General features: G+C 36.9%; 2 protein-coding genes and 2 long non-coding RNA genes across 4 annotated transcripts; 2 read left to right on the forward strand and 2 right to left on the reverse strand.

The window, feature by feature from the left end:
• The first annotated feature begins 49 nt into the window (after positions 1-49).
• On the forward strand, positions 50-1317 carry LOC104700490 (uncharacterized). Its single transcript, XR_753585.3, has 2 exons — positions 50-566; positions 968-1317. It is a non-coding gene; the product is annotated as an uncharacterized LOC104700490 (long non-coding RNA).
• A 171-nt stretch (positions 1318-1488) lies between these two features.
• Positions 1489-3381, reverse strand: LOC147940935 (protein NAP1-like). Its single transcript, XM_087458320.1, has 4 exons — positions 3232-3381; positions 2765-2904; positions 2571-2667; positions 1489-2334 (listed from the first exon to the last, which is right to left on the reverse strand). The coding sequence occupies exons 1-4, from the start codon at positions 3379-3381 to the stop codon at positions 1759-1761; spliced, it is 963 nt and encodes a 320-aa protein (XP_087314446.1). The 3' UTR covers positions 1489-1758.
• A 37-nt stretch (positions 3382-3418) lies between these two features.
• LOC147940936 (uncharacterized) lies at positions 3419-4270 on the forward strand. Its single transcript, XM_087458321.1, has one exon. The coding sequence runs from the start codon at positions 3419-3421 to the stop codon at positions 4268-4270; it is 852 nt and encodes a 283-aa protein (XP_087314447.1).
• A 5436-nt stretch (positions 4271-9706) lies between these two features.
• LOC147940937 (uncharacterized) lies at positions 9707-14065 on the reverse strand. Its single transcript, XR_015561469.1, has 3 exons — positions 13722-14065; positions 12473-12683; positions 9707-12327 (listed from the first exon to the last, which is right to left on the reverse strand). It is a non-coding gene; the product is annotated as an uncharacterized LOC147940937 (long non-coding RNA).
• Between the last annotated feature and the right edge of the window lie 1217 nt (positions 14066-15282).

The following is a 15282-nucleotide window of genomic DNA, read 5'->3' on the forward strand; positions in this document are numbered from 1 at the left end:
GACATAATTTTTAGACTTAATAATTACCATATGGGGGAAGTATGGAACATATAAATAAAATATACTGGAAAGTCAGGTCATATACAATCTAGTAAATACTAAATATATAAGGTAACTGAGTAAAAGTAAAATTCAATGAATATAATTCTTATAATCAAATATTATATTCTAAAATAATACATGAGACTAAGAACTTCTCCAACGGGAAGTTTTAAAAGAAGAAAAAAAAAATAAATCAGAAGAAATAAGAAAAAAATTAAGAGGACCTTTTATTTTATTTAGTACACTGGAATTGATAATAAGAGACTGTACGTGTCTGTCGCTTATTTGTTGGGCTATCTTTCTTCTTCCTCCTCCGACAAGGACTAGCGTCTTCTCCAACTCATCGTCTACACAGCTAATCATACGAAGTCCCAATTTCACGTGGCGTGTTCGTTGCTGAATCTCTGATTCCTCAGAGGTGGTTCCAATATTGAATTTTTACGAATCACTTCTACCAATTGGAGTACAAGCCAGGACCTCTAGACGATTTTGTAATGCAATCGTTTCGGAACAAATTGGTCCAGGTGAGTTGTAAATTGGATTTTTTTGGTTTCTTCATCAGTTCTGATCGGTTTAACATTTAGTCTAATGTTATTTGGTCATGTTCCAAGTATGTGTGATAGGAAGTCGGGTCGGGTTTTATTATTGAGCTAAACTGATCTGTTGCCTCTTCTTTTGTTTGATTTGATTTGCTCGACTGAACATATTTCGCTTAGATCGACAAATTCATGTTTGATATCCTTCATGTTTCATCTCACTTATCATAATCCTATAGCTGATTTAGCTTCTTTTTTTTTTTTTTTTTTTTTTGCTAAGCTTTGGTAATATGTGATTGAGGTTAACCTAAATTGTCTATGTTCATCTGATCCAGGAGCTGGTTTTTAAGTTACTGATCCTCTAGATTCGTGTTGCTCTTGCTTTGTAGCTGTCTTCAGGTTGAATATGATCTGAGGATAATTGGTTATCGTCAGCTCTTAGATGTATTCTGGTCTAGTCATGACTACTGCTAGAAGGATCGGCTCTAGGAAGAAGTATAGTAGTGATGCTGTAAGAGATGAAAGACTTGGAAAAAGAACTAGATGATATGTGGCAGCGGATAGCGAGGATGATTCAACAGCTTGTAAAATCTAGATGATATGTGGCAGCGGATAGCGAGGATTAAAATTAATTAAATGCAATATTTTTCCATTTTTATAAAATCTTAAATGTTTAAACATCTATACTACTTCTATTCTATTTAAATTTTCTAAATTTCAATAACTATATTTTCAAAAATAAGAGACTCAAAATTATATCCTACCATTAGAAAAGATAAATTTAATCAGGAGATCAAATGTTCTTATTTATAAAACAGTATACAATATATTCATAAAAAATTCAAATAGTAGATAAGAGTCTCAAAATTAAAACTCACCATTGAGCTTGTCCTAAGAGCAAGTCCAATGGTAGTATATATTTTTGAGGCTCTTATATTGTTTTTTAACAATATATTATGTACTTTTTATAAAATAAGAACTTTTAGGCTCCTAGTTAAAATTATTTCTTCTAATGGTAGAACTCTAATTGGGGTTCTTATTTTTTAAAATAAAAAAATTTAAGTAGAATATAATTAGTATAAATGTTTATTTTATAAAATGGGAAATTATTGTATTTCATAAATTTTTAAAAATAGAAAACTTACCTATTTTTAAAGAGATTTGACTTTATTAATTTCCTTCAGAGCGAGTCCATTTGTCTTTGCATTTTAGATGCCTCAATCAATTCCCGGTTTGACCTCAGAGATGTTTCTATGCAGTTTACTAGGGCAGCTGTATGTACTTTCATCATCCTATCCAGCCGGTCTTCTCCATAGCCGCCGAAGATACGAACAAACGCCTGTAACTCCTTGACGTCGGTGACTGACTCTGCAAAATACCCTCCAACTGGTCTAGTGCTTTTGAAGTATTTGTGCCTCGGAGAAAAGAGGATTCCTGCACCAGACACATCCTTGATGATATTGTCCATGTACGAGTTGCACACAACTTCAACTACAGATCCAGTGTTTTGCTGTGGTTCAGCAGCTTTTTCAAATGTGTGCAAAGACGAAACAGGCCCTGAAAAGGCTTCAGTGAGTAAAATTTCTCTGGTGCCTTGGGTTAGGTCCATGCTAACGTGCTGTTCTGCCAAGTGAACTATGCTCATATGCCGCCTAATAAGAGATTCCAAAACAGAAGGCCGCTGAAGATCGTTATCGATTTGCAGTGCAGTAAGAAATCTTCTCTTGAAGTTCCCAAGAATGCATTCTCTCATGTACTGCAAGTATTTAATCGGCGGGATAAAGTCAAAAAGCCTAAAAAAGCTTAACAAGACCAGACGATGAGAGAAATTTCATGGGATCTTTCCATAAGATATTCTTCTAATTCACGAGATATAAAAGAAACATGCAACCTTTCCATATCAGATTCGAGCAGATACTCTAAAAGAATACCTGGAAAGAATATGTGCTTCTACCAAGAGAAAATTCTCGAGTTGAAATCTAGTAGACTCACCTCTCTTAGCACAAATACGTGGTTTATAACACAAATAGGCTCCATGTCGTTCAGAATTGAACACAGATTAGTCAATCTTTGGATTGCAGCTTCCAACCTGCCATCACAAGGAGGTACTTAAGATAACAGTATCTAAGGAACACTGATTACATGAAATAGAAAAGAAAAACTTGAGGCCAGACTTGGGCACTCACATCTTAATAGACTTATTATTCTCAGGATAGCTCTCATGGCCGGGTAAAGTAAACCCGCCTACAACTCTAGGGGATTTCATTGAAGGAGCAGAAATTCTTGATACATTATTCAGATAAGCTGCAGCTTGTTCTGGAAGAAGCTGTGAAAGGTCAACACATCAGTTTGAGGACAGTAGTTGTTGGAGTAAGCTTGAAGTAAGCTTGGAGATCAAGCTAATCAAAGAGAAATGGAAATTGGAGATTATATTTAGGAGATATCTAAATATAATAAATAAGAAGTTTTCCATTTAAGATTAGGAAATTATACTTAAGAGTTTATATATATAGGGGATGCTAAGATGTAGCAAAACCTATGAGAGATTAAGTTTGAGAGGTTGTGAGAGCTTAAAGTTTTTAGTTATTTTCTTTGAGCTAATAAAGAGAGTTATTCTTTAAACATCTTTGTTCTTAATCTTTTCTTATAAAACTATATTTGGTAGCAGAGCTTGAAGATCGGGAATCTGTGAAAGGATGACAGACGACGGGAGTTCGGATAACAAAGACAAGCAGATTGCAGTCACAGGAGACAAACCGAAAGAAGGAACAACATCATCATCGTCCTCAATATCATGTCCCATGCTAAATACAACTAACTATACGGTTTGGGCCATAATGATGAGTTTTGTGCTTAAGGTTAATAAGGTCTGGGAGGCAGTCGAAACAGAGTTGATCGATAATGATAAGAATAATCTAGCCATAGCATTAATTCTGCAATCTATACCAGAAGCTCTTATACTACAAGTCGGAGGTTTAGGCATAGCAAAGAAGGTCTGGGAAACAATTCAAAATCGACATGTAGGAGCTGAGAGGGTCAAAGAGGCGAGATTACAGACCTTAATGGCTGAATTCGACAGACTCAAGATGAAGGAATCAGAGAAGATTGATGATTATGCAGAGAAACTTTCTGCAATCTCCTCAAAAACAGTCTCTCTCGGAGAAACTATAGAAGAGTCAAAACTTGTTAAGAAATTCTTATCGAGTCTTCCAAGAAGGAAGTTTATACATATGGTTGCTTCTCTCGAGCAGGTGTTAAACCTCAATACTGTAAGCTTTGAGGATATTGTTGGTAGGATGAAAGCCTATGAGGAACGTATCTCTGAGGAAGAAGATGCTCAAGAGGATCAAAGCAAACTCATGTATGTTAATCAAGAATCACAAAGTCAAGAATACAATGGAGAATACAGGGGAAGAGGACGTGGTGGAAGAACCTTCAGAGGGCGTGGACGTGGTCGTAGTACTTGGAAGGACCCGTCCCAGGTTGTCTGCTTTAGGTGTGACAAGGTAGGTCACTTTGCTTCACAATGTCCAGAGCGTTTGATGAAACTAGGTATAGTGGAAGCAAAAGAAAGTGAGGTTAAGGATACAGAAGAAGCTGATCAACTCATGATGCATGAAGTTGTCTATCTAAACAAAAAGTACTGCAAACCGAGTAAGTTTGAAGCCAACAAAGATGAGAATAATGTCTGATATCTTGACAACGGTGCAAACAATCATATGACTGGAGATCACAGATACTTTGACACACTCGATCAGTCAATAACTGGGAAGGTTAGATTTGGAGATGACTCAAGGATCGACATCAAAGGAAAAGGAACAATTGCTTTTGTTGATTCATATGACAAGCCGAGAGTGATGTCTGAAGTATATTTTATACCAGAGCTAAGGAGCAACATCATAAGCATAGGACAAGCTACAGAGGCAGGTTGTGATATACACTTAAAGGGAGAGTATCTAACAATGAGAGATCAAAATGGAAATCTATTGGTTAAAACAGAGAGGTCTAAGAATCGGTTGTATAAAGTTAACATGGGACTAACAAACAATGTTTGTCTAAATCTCTTGGCTGCAAGTGAATCAAGTTTGTGGCATGCTAGGATGGGACATGTCAACTATGCCACACTGTCATCAATGTTTACCAATGAGCATGTGTTAGGAGGTCCAAATAAATCACTTGACAAAGAGATTTGTGGCTTGTGTTTACTTGGTAAGCAGTCTACACAACCTTTTCCGCAAGCAACTAACTTTTGAGCAACAAAAGGACGAGAACTTGTACATGGAGATCTCTGCGGTCCCATAACACCATGTACAAGTGCTGGAAGTCGATACATTTTTGTGCTCATCGAAGATTATTCACGGTACATGTGGACCATCCTTCTAAAGGAGAAGAGTGAAGCTATGGAGAAGTTCAAGAATTTCAAGACAATGGTGGAAAAGGAAACAGAAGAAAAAATTCAGACTTTTAGAACTGATAGAGGAGGGGAGTTTGTATCTCACAAGTTCAACCTTTTTTGCGAAAACTCTGGCATTACTCGACACTTGACAGCTCCTTATACTCCGGAACAGAATGGAGTTATGGAACGTCAAAACAGAACTTTGATGAAGATGACAAGAAGTGTTTTGAAACACATGAAGATGCCAAACTATCTGTGGGGTGAAGCTGTTCGACATTCTACTTATTTGCTGAACCGGGTTGTAACAAGATCACTCAAGGATCAAACACCATATGAATGTTATCGAGGTAGAAAGCTGGTGGTTGGACATGTTCGAGTCTTTGGCTGTATTGCATATGCCAAGACAGACAAAGCTCAACTAAAAAAGCTAGATGATAGAACTCGCTGTCTTGTCCACTTAGGAACCGAACCTGGTTCTAAAGCATATAGGTTGTTTGATCCTGAAACCACGAGAGTCGTAGTTAGCCGTGATGTTGTGTTCGATGAAGCAAAAGGATGGAATTGGAGTAAGAATAATTCTGGACAGGATGGAGAAGAGAGCTTTGAGTTTACGATTGATGGGGTAAGAGGTGATGATCTCAGAAAGAATAAGATACACAAGTCGTCTGAACAACTTGTGGTCTTAGATGACACAAGTAGTGAAGAAACTGGAGGAGATGAACAATCAGACGAAGAACCGCCTGCAGAACTTGAAGAACCGCATGCAATAATTCCTCAAGAAGAAGGTAAAAGAATACGAACTAAGCTAAAGTACCTCGATGATTATGTTTGCTTTCAGATTGCACAAGAAGAAGGAGAATTGGCATTACTCTGTTTAAACAATGAACCGAGAATTGGCCTGTGAGGAAGAAGTTGAGTCTATTGAGAGGTTCAGAGTCTGGGATCTTGTAGATTTACCTGTAGGATCGAAATCAATTGGCTTGAAGTGGGTCTTTAAGATCAAACGAAATTCGGATGGAAGTATAAATAAGTACAAAGCGCAGCTAGTGGCAAAGGGCTATGTTCAAAAACATGGTGTGGATTTTGATGAAGTATTTGCACCAGTTGCAAGGATCGAAACAATAAGACGACTTCTTGACCTTGCTGCTTCTTATGGTTGGGAGATACACCATTTAGATGTCAAAACAGCCTTTCTACATGGTGAGCTTGAGGAGCTAGTACATGTGAGTCAGCCAGAGGGATTTGTGAAGAAAGGAAAAGAGGAGAAAGTCTATAAACTTAACGAGGCTTTGTATGGTTTAAAGCAAGCTCCTAGGGCTTGGAACAACAAGCTGAATTGGATTCTCATTGAATTTGGTTTTGTTCATTGCTCAAAGGAACCCTCAGTGTATAGGAAGAACTCTGGTCATGATTATTTGATAGTGGGAGTGTATGTCGATGACTTGTTTGTCACAAGAACAAGTCTAGAGATCATAATGAGGTTTAAGGAAGAGATGTCATCAATGTTTGACATGAGTGATCTCGGTAAACTATCATACTATCTTGGAATTCAGGTAAGGCAACACCAAGGAGGAATAACGCTTGATCAAACGGGTTATGCATTGAAGATTTTAGAGGAAGCTGGCTTACGAAACTGCAACTTAGTTCACACACCAATGGAAGCAGAGTTGAATTCATCAAAGGCAGAAAAGGAGGAAGAAATTGATGAAACTGTTTATCGCAAGAGAGTAGGCTGTCTTCGATACTTACTTCACACTAGACCAGATCTCTCATATTGTGTGGGAATTTTGTCACAATATATGCAGAGTCCAAGAGTTTCACACGGTGCAGCCTTGAAACAATGTTTACGGTACTTAAGGGGAACTGTAGGCTTGGGACTGTCTTATGAAAGATCAAGAGTGCCTAAACTTGTTGGTTACAGTGACTCTAGTCACAGTGGTGATCCAGCTGATGGAAGAAGTGCTTATGGACATATCTTCTATTTTGGGAACAGTCCGATCACATGGTGTTCAAGGAAGCAAGATGTTGTGGCTTTATCATCTTGTGAAGCAGAGTATATGGCAGGGACAGAAGCTGCTAAACAAGCAATTTGGTTGCAGGATTTGTTGGCAGAGATCACTGGGAGTTCAGTTGAGAATATTGTTATTCGAATTGACAATGAATCAGCGATTGCATTGACAAAGAATCCAGTATTCCATGGACGTAGTAAGCATATTCATCGGCGATATCACTTCATAAGGGAATATGTTGAAAACAGACAGATAAAGGTGGAGCATATTGAAGGTATCAATCAGAAGGCGGACATTCTCACAAAGGCGTTAGGGAGAACCAAGTTCAAGCAAATGAGGGAACTCATGGGAGTTAGAGACTTGGTAACATTGGAGTTCAAGCTTAAGAAGATGTTGGAGTAAGCTTGAAGTAAGCTTGGAGATCAAGTTAATCAAAGAGAAATGGAAATTGGAGATTATATTTAGGAGATATCTAAATATAATAGAATAAGAAGTTTTCCATTTAAGATTAGGAAATTATACTTAAGAGTTTATATATATAGGGGATGCTAAGATGTAGCAAAACCTATGTGAGATTAAGTTTGAGAGGTTGTGAGAGCTTGAAATTTTTAGTTATTTTCTTTGAGCTAATAAAGAGAGTTATTCTTTAAACATCTTTGTTCATAATCTTTTCTTATAAAACTATAGTAGTTAAGTAGAATATTGCTTTTGTAATAACATATTGATTTTGGGGTAGGATATCTTACCTGAGATTCTAGAGCGCCAAACCCGCCTTCTGAACGCGAAGCCAGGGAGGTCAAATGGGAGCGCCATGGCTCCGAGATTGAACAGGTTGTAATCTGTGCGAAACCTTTTTGTGGCTTCCTTGTCAAGGTAGGTTCCAACGAAAACCGTCTGTGAAGTCTCGAGTTTTAATTCACGGACAAGTTGTCGCAGCGACACCGGACGAGATCCTCCAAAGGTACTCTCCTCCCACGTAGGATAACTAATTGTTGGACGGCATAGTAGGTCGAGAGTGCCTTGGGGGTGAAGTTAGGAGCGATCTGACGGCGAACGGATTTGTGATCTTCACCGAACATGTAAATGAGGTTGTGTTCGCCGAAGAGCTTCTTTCCAAAAGGATGTCCGATAAGGTGGAAGGCATCAGGACGAACGTTAGAGAAGATTTGATGAGACAGCTCAGTGTCTTTAATATATATAGACGATAAATTTTCCGATGAGGTAGTTGGCGGAGAGGCCTGAGATGCCCACGGTGGCAGAATTGCTTGTCCCTGAAGGAATTAGGGTCACGGACTAGTGAAACGACGTTTCGGATCATCGTAGGGACAAAGAGAGGGCCAGGGAGGTTGCTTTCTCGAGAAGGTAAGAAGATAGTTGCTCAAGGAGAAGGAAGAACGGTAATGCTGAGAAGACGTATGGTGCGAGAGAAGCAAATAGAGAGACAGAGAAAACCCATATTTTCTTGTTCCTCTAATAGTTGAAACTTCTCTTAATGGGTTATGATCTGTACTTGATTGAGGTTTTGTGTATATAAATGGAAATGTGAAGAATCATTTTGGAAAGGTGATCAAGAAAAATCAGCAAAATCATAATTACACATTTGGATAACTTTCTTCTTCTAATAATTTATATTATAATATTTATACAAGTCAATGAACGTTAATAGCTCCGTGGAATAGAACTCTATTTCTTCAGTCTCAAAAGACTTCCAAAGTTTCTAGATCTATAAAATATGAAAGACTTCAGTTTCTAAATTTAAGCGATTTAGTTTAAGTAACTCAGTGGACAGCATAGATACAAACCATGCCTTACGCGTGGTTTTGTTACTACATGGTGTTTCAGTCCCCTCAATATTCTCCTTGAATCGTGGACAATCAATATTGAGGAGTTGTTGATCAAATGTTTAACAAACTCCATTGAGCAATTGCCAATTGAATATAGACTATATATATAGTAAACACTAATACAAATCTAAACTCAGCTTCTTTTGTTCTAATAAGATCAATATAGTGTGTAAGACGACAACAAATGCTCAAAACCAACCAGAAGAGTAGAAAAAAGAAAGTCCAAAAGAGAGACATGTCCAAAAGATAGAGAGAAAGAGATAGAGATTTGCTATGACATATCCATACAAATCTAAACTCAGATAAAGGAGAGAGAGAGATTGCCTAACGCTTGGCTAGAGGTGTCAATTGGGCATTAAACCCGCGGGCATAGCCCATTAAGTAACATTGCGGGGCGGGTATGAGCCTTGTATTTGAAGTCCAAAAGTTAGCGGGCATAGCGGACTCGACTTTTGGTGGTCATGTCCGTTGCGGGTTTGCAGGTTTGCGGGCGGCCCAAAGAGCGATGGAAGGTTCTTCTTCTTTGTCTTCGTTATTTTCCAGATCGGACGGTGAATTGGAGAATGCTCGATCAGATGCTAATGAGGCTCGTTCTTTGCGACGACTCCAAGCTTGAGTCACTAGTCTCTAACCTCCTTCCTCTTTAAGAGTTCTCGGCTAGCCTTTGAGAGAGGAAGAAATTCACGGAGATAGAGGAGATCCATGTCAGTTCACAAGCGGTGGTGACGAGAGCTCCGTCTCTGCTTCTGTTAAACTTGAATGGTATCAGCATAATGATTGTTCACGGCATATCAATCTCGGTACAGTTTTGAATCTTTTTGCCTTAAAACTTTTAGCTTTCAATTGAATCAGCCTCAAAGTTAAGAGCTTTCTTCATCATTTATTTGGGATTTGCAGTTCCAATTCCATATATGGTAGAAACTCTTTTTTTTGTTACATCATTATTGTAAATTTGTGAAGTTGGTGAGAATTACGAATCCATGCATCCTCAGTTTAAGAATTGAGCTTTGAAACTTTGGGGTAACTCGGTTTGTAATCCTACTTTACATGGGTTTGAGTATTTGCAGAGGTTGAACAAATTCTTGAACCCAAAGAAAGAGCAATTCTTCAACAAATCTGAAGATGATATCAACGGTAAGTTCTCTCAAATGATTTTATCTTTAGATTGAATTTCACAGTCATACTTTGGTTTATTGTTTCAGTTTACTATTTATTTGATTTAAATTTCAGTTTAAATATCTTCATTTTTTTCGTTTATGGCTCTACTTGTTTGGCTATATTGATGTTAATCTGCAAAGGGAGTCTCAATGTTCTGGGACATCACATCATTCAGATGCATAGTTGTTACATAGTTACATATTTGTTGTTCACGGCATAGGTACGGAGCTTTGTGGAGGAGAAGAAGAAGATGCATGCGGGTATGGGCACTGATACGTCGCCTGCCGCCTGTGGCGGACCTGTCTGCAGCGGATCATTGAAAAGACGGGACCATCACGGTCAGTCCGTTTGGGCGCGGGCATGCCCGTTTGACATCTCTACGCTTGGCCATGGTTACTGACCATAGGAAACACTCTGCATATGTAGAGTAAGTGAGGGCCAATTGAGCATCAATCCCACCTTGGTCCAGTTCAACAGCTGGAATGGGAGGAATAAAAGCATGCTCCAAACCAAAATCAGACACCAGAGGAAAATTAGGCCTAATACTAAGACTGAAGTTGTAAATTAGTTCTTCCCACATCCCTTCCAAATCAAGAGGACGTCTTAGGAAAAAAGCAGGACCATGAGGGAAGTAGCCCAACACATGGGCAGTTGGAATGAGATCAAGAGGAAAGGTTGCAAGCAATGGAGGAGCTTCACATTACCAAGGAGAGACCTTGAGGAGAGCAGAGACATCGGAAATTGATTGACAGCACAAGCTGCATCAAACCGGATAGGAAGATGTTCAGCTGCTTGAAACTCTTCAGCAAACTCTTGAGAAGCTACAACTTGGTTAACAAAAACTTCAGCATAACCCGACAATTTGTAAAACTTTTCCTCAGACTCTTCGCTTAAAAGAGAAGGGTTGGTCATGACAATGACTTGAGTAAACTTCAAAATCCTAAGGATAGTTGATAACTCTCTAATTTACATGTTTTAAGCATCCCTTTTTGTCCTTATTTTGCATTGTTTTTATCCTAACCTTTAACATTTTTAGGCCATTTACTGTAGGAATCCACATTTAGGCCATTTAGGGTGTTGCATTTTTGCATTTGCATATTTTGGATGAATATAGGTGCTTAAGAGCCTAAAATGGAGGGAAACAAGGTCAAATCCGAGCATGTACCCGAAGGAGCTATGGAGCACGAAGAACAGTCCGAACACCAACCCAATCGAAGAAGATCCAAGAGCAGGAAGAACAATCCGAAGACCTATCTGAAGGACAACCCAAGCTCATCCTCGAGCACCTCATCGAGCAGACCCTCGGGCAGGACTGGGAAGGTAGGGTTAATGGGTTCCATATATAAACCCTCCTCTTCTTCCTCTCGCCCTAGCACGCCGCAGACACTCAAACCAGAGAGCGAGAGCTTCTGAGAGAGATCTTGAGCGACTTTTTCCACTTTGTTAGGATTCATTTTTATTTATTTTTGCATTTTTCGATTCTACATTCTTCTACTCTACTCTATTTTTAATACAATGCAATTGTCTTTTATCTATGTTTTTGTGCTTCCTTCCATGAGATCTGAGTAGTGTAGTAAGGTTTCTAGGGATGGGATAGACGATTTTGTGTTCTTGATCAGTTAGGATGTCTTAGCTAGGATATTTGTGTTTTATAAATTACCTTCTAGATTGGTGTTCTTAATGCTATCAACAGACCGAGAGGTTGAGATTAGATCTACGGTGTTTTACCATCGAGAGGTGTAGATGAAATGCTTGAATCAATCAATGCTAGAGATTTACTCACTTAGCCTAAGAGATTAGATGAGTAAGGGGTTTATTGACAATAATGAATAGGTTTGTATTGCCTGCTTGGTCATGTTTCTCCAACGAGAGTTTGGTAGGGAAGTGATTAAGGTTGATTGTTTTTATCACGAAAGTGTTTTAACAAGATTTTAGAGATTCATTGTCTAGGGAATATTTGCTTGAGGCATGTAGGACATCCATACTGTTTAGGAACACTTAGGAGTCGAGTACCCCATCCTTAGGAGCTTTCGTATTTAGATTGTTTATATTTTATTAATAACTTGATCCCTTACCCGAACAGGTACACGATCACCTGCTTCGAGTATACCTTCGAGCTGTTCTTGCTTTTCTTCTTTACTCGATCACTCCACCCGATCCTGTACTCGAATGCTTGCATCGAGTACTTAGGTCGTGTGGTTCTTGTTTGTTCTCTTTCTTTTAATTATTTTAGGATTGTTAGATCAAACCCCTACTATTGCTTGGCTTGACTTGCTTGTCTCTGATTGCATCTTATCTGCTAGCATAACAACCATTTGGATTGATAACCCTTTGTACTACAACTGCATAGAGAATTGATACCCTGGGTGAAAAGCCTACTATCAATAGTCTCCATCTCCAAAAGGAAAGTAAATCGTATCATCCATCAAAGGAAGATTGAAACGATTAAAAAAAAGGATTAATTAACTAAGAGAGAAACGAACAAACCTCAATAGAAGCCACATACAAGCCAGGATTAATGAAGAAAATGTTATCCCAACCACCATAGGCCTCAACTCGCGCATCATGCATTAGCTGCAATCAAGTCATGGTAGTAATTCCAAGCTGTACCCAAACCGGCAAACTTACCAGAGAGAGGACGTTCCTTAGCAGTAGCAAACTCAAGGGAGGAGGCTGGAAAGTGAGCCTCCAACCCACACTACAATGCAAAACGCATTTTGTTAGGGCATCTCTAACCTATTTCTTCATTTCTTGATTCTATTTTGGAGATGGTTTTACTCCAACCTATTTCTCCATATTTGACTCCAAAATAGAATATTCTAAGAATATTTTTCTTATATCTTATTATTAATTTATATAATGATCCTTTATTAATTAAAATTACAAACTTGACCCAATTATTCTATTTTTAGGAAAAAAACTTTAGCATGCTATTTATATTTAAAATTTATTATTGAACAACATTACATTACACAACATTCATTAATTATTAGTCTTTGTTGTATTAAGTTGTTTTTAATCTTTAGTTTAAGTCATATTATGTATTTTAAATTTTATTGGTAGTAATGCTATTTTGTACTTTTGTTTGTATTGTCTAATTTCTATGTAATATATGTTAATTGTTGAATTTTAAAATTATTATTAATAAGTTTAAGTATAAAATAATAATATTTAACTGTATTTAGATATAAAATATAAATCTATATAAATTTAAAGGACTGATTTGCAAATAAAAAAGCTCAACTCCAAAATGGAGAAATGAATTAAAAGTCTCCAAATATAGAGACAAATATAGAGATCTCCATTTTGGAGATGGAAATGAAGTGGGGTTGGAGAAGGTTTTTCTCCAAAATGGAGTTTGGAGATAGAAATGGAGATATGTTGAAGATGGTCTTACAATACAATCAAAATCAAAACACACACTAAAACACCAGATGCAAAAACAGTGCAATCAAATCAAAATAACAAATCAAAACACCATATGCAAAAACCTTGTTACAATACAATCAAATCAAAACAACAAATCAAAGCACCAGATGCAAAAACAATCAAAACAACCAATCAAAACACCAGATGGAAAAACCTTGTTACAATACAACAAATCAAAACATCAGATGCAAAAACAATCAAATCAAAGCACCAGATGCAAAAACAATCAAAACAACAAATCAAAACACTGGATGCAAACACTAAAACCCATATGCAAAAAAAAAAGTTGAAAAAGAAAACTACTTACAACAAGACAGGTTTGAGTGCCGCACCAGAAGCAGCACCTATCTATTGAAATCTGCTCAATGGCGAGATCAAAGGCATGAAAGCAGTTCGCGCAAGCCGCCAATTTGATTGAAGACTGAAGATTGGATTTTGAGGAGGAGGATTCGGCTGAGACGAACATGAACAGTGTTTCACTAAATATAATTTACAAAATATATCGATTAATTAGTGATTATAACATCTTATATATGCAGATGTTATGGATAAATTTACATAACAGATGGAGAGTAAATACTGAAATAAAATAAAGTTGGGAAATGTTACATATGTATATTTTTAATCTAAATAGGCGAAATCTGGATTCGTTTTTTGCGTTGCAATTCTATATTGTATATATATTGATAATGTACTTCACATGTTAGGAACATGTCAACTTCGTTGGTTACCCATCTCCTGCAATTTTTTTTTCTTTTGTCTTGGTAACATATCAAATGAAATTCTGATCAACCAATAGACATGCATGCATGTATAGTTTTTGTGTGGATATTAAATGAATTCCCCAAGCCAATCGTACAGTTTTGTTTGTGTGAGGGGCTTCAAATCAGTAATCATAATCTGAATAACTTAGAAAGATAAAACAGCCCACATTTAGGTGTTGATGTCCTCTTGCCAAACAAGGAAGTTGAGTGTACTTCTTTCTGCATAAGTCGAACCAATTATTGGGTTTTTTTTTCTTTCATTTGATTTTATCATCTAAATAGTTTTGGGCTTAATGAATTAACTGTTGTCTTAATTTACATACTTTTAACACCATCTCCAATGTATATCTCTATTTTTTCTCTAAAATAGAGTAACTCTAAAATAGAGCATTGTTTTGCTCCAATGTGTTATTCTATTTTCAACTCTAAAATAGAGTTAGTGTAAAAAAATAGAGGTGAAAATAGAGTTACTCTATATATAGAGCAATCCTATCATTTTCTCTATTTTAGAGTAAAATATAGAGTAGGGTTGGAGCAAATGTTGCTCTAAAATAGAGTTTTAACTCTAAAATAGAGTGGAGTTGGAGATGCCCTATGACAGTGCATTGCGGTGTGGTTAAAATTCAATTGTACTGTCCGAAGATTTTCACCATTTTTTAATTTAATTTAATTCACTTGTGGTATTATACGAGATTGATCCAACGTCTAGATGTTAATTATATTGTAGAGTAAACTTTTCGATTTTATTAAATTAAATTGAATTACGGATCAAGCCTACGAATATATATATATATATATATATATGTAAATATTTTTCACTACTTTTTAAAATCGAATTTCCAATAGAAAAAGAAAAATATATTTCCTCTCTTTATTTATTCTCAAATTAAGAAAATTACAAGAATATATCAGAAAAGGAAATGTTGAGTGTAATCTATATATAATAACAATCCAAAAAATACGACTTACAGTTGTGTTTTATCAATTGTACCTTTTGGATATTTTTCGAAAAGTCGTGATGGATCATTAAAACAGTTATTTATGAAAAGTTACAATTGTTCACAGTAGAGTTGTGATTATTGGAACATTCGTATCTTTTGAAAT

Source organism: Camelina sativa, chromosome 7 (genome assembly GCF_030686135.1).
Source record: "Camelina sativa cultivar CO46 ecotype springtype chromosome 7, ASM3068613v1".
Classification (NCBI taxonomy): domain Eukaryota; kingdom Viridiplantae; phylum Streptophyta; class Magnoliopsida; order Brassicales; family Brassicaceae; genus Camelina; species Camelina sativa.